This window comes from Pleurodeles waltl, chromosome 8, assembly GCF_031143425.1.
Source record: "Pleurodeles waltl isolate 20211129_DDA chromosome 8, aPleWal1.hap1.20221129, whole genome shotgun sequence".
NCBI lineage: Eukaryota > Metazoa > Chordata > Amphibia > Caudata > Salamandridae > Pleurodeles > Pleurodeles waltl.
Window position 1 is genome coordinate 1,142,462,154 of NC_090447.1, and position 13,546 is coordinate 1,142,475,699.

The following is a 13,546-nucleotide window of genomic DNA, read 5'->3' on the forward strand; positions in this document are numbered from 1 at the left end:
CCACCTCTGGCCCAAACAATTGTTCCTGGTTAAAAGGCATGTTTAACACAGCTTGCTGGATTTCTGGTTTGAATCCTGAGCTCCGTAACCATGCATGCCTGCGAATGGTTACCGCAGTGTTGACTGTCCGTGCTGCTGTGTCTGCGGAGTCTAATGCGGACCTTATCTGGTTGTTGGATATTGCTTGTCCTTCTTCAACAACCTGTTGGGCACGTTTCTGGTGCTCTTTGGGCAAGTGCTGTATAATGTGTTGCATCTCGTCCCAGTGTGCCCTGTCGTAGCGAGCCAGTAGGGCTTGCGAGTTTGCGATCCGCCATTGATTGGCTGCCTGTGCTGCCACTCGTTTGCCCGCTGCATCAAACTTCCTACTCTCTTTGTCTGGCCGTGGTGCGTCTCCTGATGATTGAGAGTTTGCCCTCTTTCTTGCTGCTCGCAGAACCACTGAATCTGGTGTCAGTTGCTGTGTTATAAACACAGGGACCGTTGGGGGAGGTTTGTATTTTTTCTCCACCCTAGGCGTGATAGCCCTCCCTTTCACTGGCTCCTGGAAGACCTGTTTTGCGTGCTTGAGCATGCCTGGGAGCATTGGCAAACTTTGGTAGAAAGTGTGGGTGGATGCCAAGGTGTCGAATAGGAAATCATCCTCTATTGGCTCCGAATGCAAACTGACCCAGACGGGGAATACACAAACAAGCAGAGTCACAGAATGGATTAAGCAAGAAAATGCCTACTTTCTAAAAGTGGAATTTTCAAACTAACAATCTATAAACCAACTTCACTAAAAGATGTATTTTTAAATTGTGAGCTCAGAGACCCTAAACTCCACATTTGTATCTGCTCTCAGAGAGAATCTGCGCTTTACGGATATTTAAAGGCAGCCCCCATGTTAACCTATGAGAGGGATAGGCCTTGCACAATGAAAACCAAATTTGGCAGTGTTTCAATGTTAGAACATATAAAACACACTAGTATATGTCCTACCTTAAACATACACTGCACCCTGCCCATGGGGCTACCTAGGGCCTAACTTAGGGGTGCCTTACATGTAGTAAAAGGGAAGGTTTAGGCCTGGCAAGTGGGTACACTTGCCAAGTCAAATTGGCAGTTCAAAACTGTACACACAGACACTGCAGTGGCAGGTCTGAGCCATGTTTACTGGGCTACTAATGTGGGTAGCACAACCAGTGCTGCAGGTCCACTAGTAGCATTTGATTTACAGGCCCTGGGCACCTCTAGTGCACTTACCAGTCTAGGGACTTACCATTAAATCAAATATGCCAATCATGGATAAACCAATCAACAGTACACTTTACACAGAGGGCATATGCACTTTAGCACAAGTTAGCAATGGTAAAGTCTCCAGAGCCCTAAAGCCAACAAAAACAGGTCAGAACAAAATAGGAGGATGGAGGCAAAAAGACTGGGGATGACCCTGCAATAAGGGCCATTTCCAACAGTGGTTCTCCCACATCTACACCACACATGCTCTGTAGTTAGGTGCACCCGCTGGCATAAGAATCAATCCCATTTTGTGATATGGTCCATGTGTTGGCCATGTGGGTACCTGGGTGTTCGGAAACCAGCCTAAGAGAGGCCTCACTACTTGTATCATTAGAGGGAGCAATGGTATCAGAGGCACTGCACACACATACATTGTTCCCGACCACCCTACTTAGCCAGGTGGCCTTGATGACTAAGTTAATACTCACAGATGCACTCTGCCATCTGAAATTCAGCCTGTCTGGCCCCCACTCTGACCTAATGTGCCTGGATTCAGTCTGTTGCCCTCTTCAAGTGCTGACTAACCAACCCCCTATGTGTTTTTTTAGTTTTTTTTTTTAATTGGGAAGTGATGAGAGCAATGAGATTTCATTTTGTTTTTAAAAAAGATGAATTTAATATAGATTGGCTGGCTTTTGGCAACCTTTCCATTACCACTTACTGCACACTTTGCATTGTGCGAGACCAGTTTGTGTGTCAACTGCATTCCAGTCAGAGCCAGTAGATAAACCTTTAGAACTACAAGTCTGGTAACAGTGTTTAGATTTTTCAAGGCCTGTAAAATATTCCCCAGGCACCAGACTGGATCTGGAAATTTTCATAGACGTGCTCCCCCAAGCTCCTAAGTGGCAGCATGTAGCTCTGTGTTCACTACATTCCACCCTGAAAGTGACAGAGCAGAGCTGCATACAAGCAACATCCCTGCATGATTCTTTCCATAACTTGGACGTAGAGCACGTCTAAATCGGAGTGACCTCCATGCAGGACTATATTGGGACCATTTTACACGTTAAAGAAGGCCACCACGCCACAGAACAGTCAAGTGTGAGGATGGAAAGGAATCTGTGGTTAGATAGAGTATCCACCAGAAAGAGTGTTACCTAAGATAAGTAACTTGTTGTTCTGATGGATATTTCTAACCACAGATTCCTCACATTGACAAATGTGGAGGGTCAGTGAAGTGGACTAAGACCAGAAAGTCCTGCAGGACCAAATGGGCAAAATGCCTTTCCCATCGTATCTGGCAGTCAATGCAGTACTGCCTGGTGAAAGTGTACACAGAAACCCATGGTGGAGCCTGACAGATGTCCAGAACAGGCACTTTGCATGCCAACCAAAAGGCCAACAATTAAAGTTTTATAATGCCCATTGTAAAGTCATGCTGGCCTAAGGATAAAGCAAACAGTAAAATAGCCAACAGTTTCTACAGTGAGGTGTCTGTGTTGTGGACTCCACACCAGGCTACAAACTTGAACCAGTGGTCTGTGTAGATAGATTTTGTATATGGATGCTTGGACGCAAGGATGACATCCACCTACTCTTGTGCTAGAAGGAATGCAAGTTAATGCTGCAGCACAAAATCCACACATGGGAGGTGTGGATTGTGCAGGTTCAGTTGGAGAACCCTGCCATGCTGCTACAAAAGAAGGTCCTTCCACATCAGAAGCCTGATGTGAGGACAAAGTCATATCCAGAAGTTCTGGCTCCCATGCTCTGCAGGCCCAATCTGGAGCCACTAGGATAACTTGGGCCCAGTTCTTCCTTGGGCAGGATAAGCAGCAGTGGAAATAAGGGAGTAAAGTAGTCCTGTACTCCACCGTTGCCTGAATGTGTCTTCTGGAGACAGCATTCCTGGGAACTCTTAACGCATAAAAGTTGTGAAACTGAAAGTTGGATAGTGGCAAACAGATGTGGCTAGGGTTCTCCCCAATGTTGAAAGATGGTATGCGCCACCTCGGTTGTAGCGGTCATTCATGATCCATGAAACACTGTCAGCTGAGCTTGTCCGCCCTGGCATTTAAAGATCCCACAAACTCGTTCACAATCAGTGAAATGCCCCGACGCCCCAGCCAAATCCAGAGGCATAAGGCTCCCTAGCACAGGAACCAGGACTCCACTTCTCCCTGCTTGCTGCAATGCCACACGGTGGTGGTGGTTTTGTCCATAAGAACCTGCACTAGCCTTCCCTTGATGGACAATCGGAAAGCTTTTAAATCTCGGTGGATGACCTGTAGCTACAACAGGTTTATTGGAGCCAGGATTCCGCTAGAGACCAAAGACCTCTGATCTCCTTCTCTCCCAGGTGACCAGCCTAGCCCAGCAGAGACGCATCCATCACTACCGTCAACTCTGATTGGGGAAGGAGAGGGGTCTGCTGCGAGTCAAATTGCAGGTGAGACGCTACCACTACAGATATTGTGCAGCCTACTCCAAAACCCAGATGACATCTGACAGGTATCCATGGTGCTGGGCCCACAGACACTTCATTCCCCACTGAGTCGGCAAAAGATACAAAGCAGGATGCATTTTTAACACATTTTTAATGAGTTTTGTGCTTAGGTTTCCAGATATGGTGCATTTATAATATTCTTTGCTGTCCCAATCATTTCACTATCAGTGCACCATTCCAGATAAAGACAAACAGTAGGGGATGGGAGAGGGTTAGGTAAGTCCTAATGCGACAGAATCCATGAAGTCAAATCAAATAGTCCATGGATAAGTGGTTCAGCAGGCAAGCATTATTCTGTATGTAGAATACATCAGTGTGTTAATAACCGCTTGTAATAACCCTGACAAGTGTATCAACCTGCTGGAGTAGGAGTAGAGTGTTGATATGGAGAGTTCCAGGGCCAGTGGGTGGGTGCAGCACTCGTTCTTCTATTCCGGGCGTGCATGGGGGGTTGACAGGGTGAGTGAAGCGAGGGGAAGTAAGGTGGTCCGTTGTTCTATTCCGGACATGCATGGGGGTTGAGAGGGTGAGTGAAGTGCGGGGAAGTAAGGTAGTCCAATCAGGAAGAGGAGGAATCTTAGCACAGGGGCATGGATGGGTGTCAGGGTGGGCCACCAAATCAACCAGACCCGTCTGTCCCACTGTCTGGAGCTGATAGAAGAGTGCCTGGCTTATCAATGAGGAGGCAATGCTGTAAAATGGTATCCCGTGCTTGGGCATGCTCTGTTGACTGGAGCCCACAACTTGCCCCCCTGTACAGATTTACTTCCTTGCATTCTGCCAATTTAAGGACTTCTGTGTGCCGATGCAAGAGGTTTGGACCTCTGGGGGCCTTCCAAGTCATGGTCAGCTGGTGACGTGCCAGATCTATACATTTGATTGTAATTAATTTCTCCTGTGGTCTGGGGATACAAGCAGGATGTTTGAGGCCCCCAGACCAAGATGTATCAGAGCTGCACTCAACGAAATCCAGGAACGAGGCTGTAACATATGGAACATAACCCTGATGTCCTGGATTTGTTGCAGTGGAACTAAGGGCCTGAACTGCACCGTATCCAGAATGGCGCCAATGCAGCCTCTGCAGTCAGGGGGGACTTTAGCTCATTGATTGAGACCCACAAAAATGTTGGGAGGATTGCAATAGTCTGGAGGTGGTCCATGACGGACTGTGGTGAGCCTGCTTTCAGCAGGCAGTCGTCAAGGTGGGGGAAAACTGTTATTCCCAACTTCCAAAGGTGTGCCACGGCCACCACCATCACTTTTATGAACACCCTAGGTGCGCTGGTAAGGCTGAAGGGGAGCATGGAAAAAAAACTGCTCCTGCACGACCTTGAACTGCAAGTAGCAACTGTGAGACTGTAGGACAGGCACATGAAAGTATGCATCCTGCTGGCCCAAGGCAACCATCCAGTGACCTGTATTCAGAGCAGACAGAACGTGGGGCAAAATTAGCCTTTTGAATTTGTCCTTCCAGAGGAAGGCATTCAGGGGGTGAAGATCTGCAATAGGATGAAGGCCTTCGTCCTTCGGCAAGAGGAAGTAGCGGGAAGTCTCTAGTGCCGACATCCCCTCAATAGCCCACTTGGGCAACAGAGCCTGCACTTCTTGTAGCAAGATGGAAAATTGTTCCTCTGAAAGCCCATAATGTGGGAGGAAGTTGAGGTGGGTCGGAAAGGACTGGTGGGACACAGCCCAGTTGGAAAATCTGGATGACCCATTTGTTGGATGTAATGGGTCCGCCACTGTTTAAGAAAGTGTCAGGCCCTTCTACCTACAGGGTGACTCTGTGCAGCCAAGGGCACGCCAAGAAGACTTGGAGGCTGATTCCGCAGGGACAGAGGACTGAATGGAGCACTGCTACTGGTCACCTGTGCAGTCTGCTGAATGCCCAGTCATAGTCATGAAAGCGCTGGCGTTACTGCAGTGGTGGTGGTGTTTGGGCTTGGCAGTTCCTCTACACTAGCCGTCTGGAGTAGCCTCAAAAGGGTGGAAACTGCTTAGGAAATTTGCCAGGCAAGATATGAGAGGCCCAAGGAGCGCACTGTGATCATACTTTCCTTGAAACATTTGAAGGCAGAATCAGCCTTTTCAGCAAAGAATATACAAAAGATTCTCCACAGGCAACCAAACTACGTATTTAACATATCATCATGGCTCAAGTCAAAAAATCCAAATACACAATGAATCCACTTTTATTTCATTTTAGAATAACATTCTATAATCTTATCATATCGTTTTTCACAAAGTCCTATTAACAAAAAAGCTAAAAAATACATAACACTCCATTATCCACCACGCAGTCAATCATCCTCAAACGTCTCACAATCATGCATACATTCCTCAATCTACATGTAATTCATGTCAATTTTTTTTCTTAAAATCTTAATACAATATTCCATATACACCATGTAGTACAGTGGACCAGACAATTTGAATTAATCAATTCTACAGTTGCAAATACAATCTTGTGGTCTTAGAATTTCTCCAGTGGTCAATACTCTTGCTGGATTCCTCGAATTTTAAACTTTATAGCTTCAAGTTCTATTAGTTGTACATCTTATCCTTTATTAGCATTCATTTTACTTCCTAACTTTCATTTATATATGTGGCTCTACTGATTCTTCATTTCGTTTGTTTCTGTACGCATGTTTCGGCGACTCACGCCTTCTTCAGGAAAGCCACTTCATAGGTAATCCAAATGGAGAAAAACGACTGTGAATAAATCCAACATATATCATGACTGAGCCAGAAATAGACACTTATATAAATAAAAATTCAGGGGGTCAGAACCTCAACCTACAGACTGGATGTTACATATTTACAGTGCTCAGTATAGCAATCAAGTGCTACTCCTTCAATGGAACCACCCTGGAGAGGAAATAGAGGAGAGAGAATTCCATTTATATCAGAATCATGCAAGCATACCACTTGAGTGCTCTGTGCAGGAGTTTAACACTAAGCGATCCCTTAGTACATGCAACGTTATTCTTCCAACTTCCTTAATAACAAGTATTGTCCTCATACCAAAATTAGATTAGTCAATTCATCCTTGCCCCAGGTAGACAGTCAATCTAGCCTTGTTATAGGTGAACTTGAATCCGTTCAGTGCGAAACGCGCGTAGAGAAGCAAAAGAAATGAAGAATCAATGGAGCCACATAAATAAATGAAATTTAGGAAGTAAAGTGAATACTTTGCTATGTTGTACAGCTACGCGGCTGCTGTGCAGCATGGTTCAAAATAAAATAAAATAAAAAAGCGCTATGATGGAGCAAGCGTTGACCGCGCCATAGCACTTTTTTTTTTTTACTTTCAGCCATGTTGCATAGCATAGCATAGCAGCCACACTGCAGTACATGGCTAAGAAATAGCATAGACAAAGCCAATAAATCTTGCATACGTACGATCTACTGGCTTTGTTGTATGTCACATGACAGGTAAGGCCACACCACAATAGTTTCCCTGCTCAAGTCGTGATGTTGGCTACTTTAACTCTGCACATTTTGAATGGTGCCTCACACAGGCTTTTGTGAGGACCGGTGGCACCCAAGAAGAGGATTTTTATATGCCTACATCAAAGCATGCTCGCTGGCTCGTTGCTGTTCTTTCCGAGACAATGAATGAGCCAGTGCTTTTTGTACTTAAAGCCTATAAGACTGCATTAGCTGCTGTAACAAAACAAGTATTGGCAAAGAAGAATGAGTTAGAGCTATTAGCGTTGTAAATTCCTAACTGGACTTTTCTTGCCACATAGACTGAAAATGAAAAGTAAAACAGTTGACATAAGCAAGCCAATTCAAAGCGCCATGGCCGCCATGAGCACGAAGGACGGACATAAGATGAAAGACCTTTTGCTTCCAGTAAAACGCATCGGCAAAAGTGCAATTATCCATGTAACAGGGTCAATGGCCAAGGTGGAAACAAAACTGTCCCAAGGAGGGACAAACGTAAAGCATTAAAGCATTTACCAATGATAACAAAGGATTTTTGATAGGCAAGCCTATGAACGAATGATAGTGATGGGCGTGCGGTGGGTGTGGTTAAAAGACCACAGACAGATTACAACAGGCCACAGCACTTGTGCGCTTGACCTCAAAAGACCAGCATGTGAAAATGGATCTGCAACCCTTCTTCTGTGAGCAGTCTGGAAATATAATAAATATTCCTTAAGGGGATCACGGTCACAATGTTCCTAAAATAAGCACATTGTGAAGCATGCTTTGAAAGAGCAACTGCACACACAGTAGAATGTGGCTGTGAAGTGTAATTGTCTGCACTCAGCAGGCGATAACCATTCATTTATTGTGCAAGCAGGAAGATCTGCAATGTACTCGTGTCCCACTGGCATATGTGATCCAAACACTTCACTCCTGGTACACAAAAAAACACTACACACCTGCTTGTGAATTGCTAAGGAAAAAGTACATGTGAAGCAGTGGTGGGCTTTTATCAGTACAAAGTGAGCACTTACTTTAGGCTTCTGAGGCCAGATTTACTAATAGTTTGGGCATCTGGCCTTAGCAGTGGTGTTTATGCACTAAGTTCAACAGAATCGCCCCAAGATCTTCACCACAAAAACGCACTACACACAGGAGGCATGCAATGTTTTTTTTTTCTTACCTGCATAAGTACAAACAAACGTACCACTGTCAATGTCATCTACGCAACGGACGCCCCAGCCTTTGTCTTCCGTTTTAAACACTTGGAGTCGCACTTGAAGGCCATGCTGCACTACTCTGTTTTGACATGCAAGGTGGTCACATGTACAAGACATACTGCATTCAAAAATGCTGTTAAAGAAAATATACATACATGAGATTACTTGGATGAAATCGAAGAAAACAAATTACAAATAATTGTACTATGTAAAGCAGAGAAAAACAGAAAAAACAAGATATCAACATACATAAAGTAAACACATTTGCTCAAGACTAACACACATACTTGACGACCGTCTTCTCATGGGTTAATTAAGCCATTTCTATTCCAATTTCTGCGATTCAACATGAAAGTGACACATTTAGCAAGGCAACTTTTCTTGCTCTGTCCACGTGAGCATAATGTTAGTACTTTACCTTCCTATTGTCACAGAGTTTTCAATGCTTGATGACAGCCTTGGAATTTATAAGGGTAAAATACTAAATTGTGAAAATACATACAAAAGTGAAGTGCTAGGAGAGAGAACTGCTGCAGTTACTGTAACAGGACATGGGTGTGAGGGCAGAGAAGTACCCTAATTCCTACAAAATATTGACTTAGAGGTCTGTATACGAATTCTGAAACAAAATGGAGCAGGTCCTCCTATGACCAAGAACACCTTCTGAGCACCATCCCGACAGAAATCAGGGCCATGGCCTGAAAGTCGCCTTTGCAGGAAGCTGGGTGTTGCAGGGATCAGGAAGAGGAAGCCGATGGGCCAAATGTTGTGGCTCTAGAGTGAAGAGGGCAGCGATACAGTGGTGAAACCCCACTGATGCCAAGAATGGTGACAAAGTGCCAGACTTGGGGCATTTAGAGGTAACTCCTGTTCTGCAAAGAGCTTTATAGAGTTCCAGGAAAGAGACAAAGTCACGACTCGCTCTGCTAATGATCATTAAGCACATGAAATCATGATAGATTAAATCAAAAACACCACCAAGGCACTGAAAGTGGGTAAGGACACTGAGGTAAATGGCCACACAGTTCACTTCTTTGCTAGGTATGAGACCCTTTTGACACTGCACATGTTAGACCTATAAATCAAATTCAAAACAAACACTGCAGAGACCCTAACAGAACTAGAGAAACACTGGTAGTGGTGCCACTAAAGCAGACAGAGACAAGGTAGATCATACTTCCGATCCCTCACCCTCATTACTAAACACAGGCTACAAAACACTGGTGAAAAGACTGTTAGCGGTTTCCCTGCACCCAGACCAATCCAGTATTGTCCCTGACCGAAGCACCTCCCAAACCTGTGGAGACAGTTCCACATACTATGATGTGTGCCGGAGGACACCCTAAACGACATGTATACAGAAAAATGCTCTGATGCGAATAGTTGAGAATTTATTCTACACAATGAGACTCATAACACAGGATCCCACAAACACATTTAAATACTTGGGTGTTCGCATCTACAGAAAAGTAGATTTAGTAACAGACAGTAATTACAGAAGGCGGATATTGGCTCTTACAGGGATTGGACAATTCTGGGAAAATCTACTAATATCAGTTATGCGGAGCATTGCATTAACAAAGATAACTCTCCGACTACTCTATTTCACAAACATCCTGCTGACCCTGCCAACCACATTCTTTTATGAACTGAACACTTTGCTGTGAGACATAATGTGAAGACGTGAAAATAAATGGGCAGTCTGGAACAAACTGAAAATGTCTATTACAGGAGGAGGATTTGGAGTCCTGGATCTAGAAGGCTATTAAAAGGTGCCCCAACTACAGTGGCCGTCAAAATGGCTAGCAGTACCCTCCTCCCTAGAAATGAAATTCCTAACAAAGGCTTTAGGACGAATACCTATTGTGAAGGTACCGTGGAGCAATCATTGGTTGCAGTGGCAGGAAAATGCTAGACTCGCCATCTAAAAAAGGCTGAAAAATGGCTACGCCCCTGAGCTGCCACTATGGTCCATACCCAACATAGGTAGGGTCAAACAAATGTGTTCTGTGCCTCCTAGACCACAGCTGATATTTAACAAGTAGGCCAACTGCATGAACCAAATTAACTGATAGCATGTGTCATTTGTATGAGCTATGACATACCAAGCAGGACACTTCTAAAATTACTACTGAATAGTGAACAACAGTCGTATGGTCAGGGGACACAACCGGAAATAAACATCAGTAAACAAGATGGTACAGACTTAACTGACAATCAGACTAGGGCATAAGGCCATCACGCAATTCTATATCATTAGGAAATCATGTCTTCAACATGGGAACCTCAAGTCATGATAGGAGTAAGACCTACAGACACCTCTCTCTGATACAGTGAATCAAAGTTAGGGAGTTTGTGGACAAGGTGTGTAGAAACCCCTGCTTTAAGTATGTTAAGTTCAACTTTCTACCCCAGATTTGTCTGACCCGAAGGCAACTAAAAAGACTATACCAGACTCAATTGAGCACCTGGACCAAATGCAGGAGTGGGACAAGAGAAGCTGTATTTTTTGTATGATATGGGACTGTAATATGCTTAGTGACTACTGGGTTAGAATCATGTGCCCACTAGGATAACTGACAGAAAAATGGGACTAAGTGAACCTAGAACAGTTTTGCTGTGTGCGATGCTTTGGCCAATCCACCACAAAGCTGCATGTTAATTCACAGAGTTGCTATATTCTTGGGAAAGAAGCAAAAAAAGGAATTATGGTGCAAGGAGGCACAACTTATCACCACTCTAAGACTCTAAGGTGGCTAACTGTGTTAGAGTGGAAATTTTGGTAATGCTTTAGTGGGCCGGAAGTCAGCATTAGGTGACTTTATATTTCACATTTGAATGCCAACCGAGTTGCACTAATATGTATTTTAAAGTGTACACATTTTGTCTTATGATGGACATTGTGCCTACTATAGGTGGACACCGTGCATACCATGGCAGACTTTGTGTCTGTGTTTAATGAAATGCTAATCTGATTTATAACACTGTTTGAGAGTAATTCGTCATTAGAGTGAATGAGTAGAAAATAATCATGATTTATGTTGATTTATATGAATTATTATTTTAAAGTTATGTGTGCAGAAAAATAAATGCACATCTCAGTCATATTTAGTGTAATGTGTTAAAGATTTCAATTAATATTAAAACATTTTATATAGTTTATGACTTTTTATAAATTAGATAAAGTCATGAGTCTACAATAATTAATTGAACTCCTTGTGCTGGTATAATGAGGCCTGGAGTTTCATATTTGCAACAGTAATTAAAAAGCTGAATTGTTCCTTTCCCTTTAACCTGAATTTTTCCATTAGGTCGTTTCTCATGTTTAGCAAAGGGTTCTTTTGTATTGTGTGTAAGTTCATACTGCAGTAACCTTGGATGTTTCAACAATAGAACATGAGGACTGTAATGTCACCTTCAGCCACTCCACCAATCTCCAGTGGACTGACCACAGCTGCGTCCACTTCAGCTTCAGTAAAACGACGACCCACCACCACCCTCAACAAACCCCCCGCAGGAGCTGGAACAAGATCACCGGCGACCAGCTCACCACCTTCCTCAGCCAGAACCCCCCCACCAGCTCAACGGACCCCAACGAAGCCGCCAACAACCTCACACAGTGGATCACCAACTGCGCAGACGCCCTCGCACCACTGAAGAAGAACCCCCCCCAGCAGACGCAGCAGCAAGAAAGCCTCCTGGTTCACCGACGAGCTCATCACCTCCAAGAAGAACTGCCGCTCCCTGGAGAACACCTGGCGCACCAACCAGACCACAGACAACATGACGGCCCTCAAACACGCCACCTGCAAACACCACCAACTGATCCGCGCCACAAAGAAGACAGCCTTCAAGGAACGACTGGACAACAACACCCACAACAGCAAGGAACTCTTCAGCATCGTCAAAGAGCTCTCCAACCCCGACGCCGGAAACAATGACATCACTCCCTCGCAAGACCTCTGCGACTCCCTCGCAGCCTTCTTCCACGACAAGATCGCCAACATTCACAACAGCTTCGGCCCACCAACCACAAACCCCACCACCGAACCGATGCCCCCCACCGCCACCCTCCGCACCTGGACCCCAGTCAGCACCGAAGACACAACACGCACAATGAACACCATCCACTCCGGATCCCCTACGGACCCCTGCCCACACCACATCTTCAACACGGCCGACCACATCATCGCACCCCACCTCCGTGACATCGTCAACGCCTCCTTCAACACCGCCACCTTCCCGGAGTGCTGGAAACACGCCGAGATCAGTGCCCTGCTGAAGAAACCAACTGCAGACCCCTCCGACCTCAAGAACTACCGCCCCATCTCGCTCCTCCCGTTTCCTGCCAAAGTCATCGAGAAGACCGTCAACAGACAGCTAGCTGCCTTCCTCGAGACCAACGGATCCCTCGACCACTCGCAATCCGGCTTCCGAGCCAACCACAGCACGGAGACCGCCCTCATCGCAGCCACAGACGACATCAGATCCCTAATGGACAATGGGGAAACTGCGGCCCTCATCCTCCTGGACCTCTCCGCAGCGTTCGACACTGTCTGCCACCGCACCCTGGTACAGCGCCTGATCAACACCGGCATCCAGGAGAAGGCCCTGGAGTGGATCACCTCATTCCTCGCCGGAAGAACCCAGAGAGTCCGCCTCCCCCCGTTCCGGTCAGCGGCCACCGAAGTCATCTGCGGAGTTCCACAAGGGTCATCGCTCAGCCCCACCCTCTTCAACGTCTATATGAGCCCCCTCGCAACCATCGCACGTCAACACAACCTCAAGATCATCACCTACGCCGACGACACCCAGCTGATCCTCTCCCTCACCAGCGACCCGGACGCCGCCAGAGCCAGCCTACACGAAGGGATGAAAGACGTCGCCGAATGGATGAAGAACAGCCGCCTGAAACTGAACTCAGACAAGACGGAGGTCCTCATCCTGGGATCATCACCATCCGCCTGGGACGACTCCTGGTGGCCCCCCGCCCTGGGAGCCACCCCCAAGCCAACGGACCACGCTCGCAACCTAGGCTTCATCCTGGACTCCTCCCTCTCGATGACCAGACAAGTCAACGCCGTCTCATCTTCATGCTTCAACACCCTGCGCATGCTTCGAAAGATCTTCCGGTGGATCCCCACCGAGACCAGGAAGACGG

At 45.9% G+C, this 13,546-nt stretch overlaps 1 protein-coding gene across 1 annotated transcript in view; it reads right to left on the minus strand.

Moving 5' to 3' along the window:
- The window catches only part of SETDB2 (SET domain bifurcated histone lysine methyltransferase 2), a 1,110,478-nt gene that overhangs the window by 782,368 nt on the left and 314,564 nt on the right, over positions 1-13,546 (minus strand). The window contains exon 8 of the mRNA XM_069203525.1: positions 8,349-8,518. Within this exon, the coding sequence (XP_069059626.1) occupies positions 8,349-8,518 (170 nt within the window). The remainder of the gene's footprint in view (positions 1-8,348; positions 8,519-13,546) is intronic.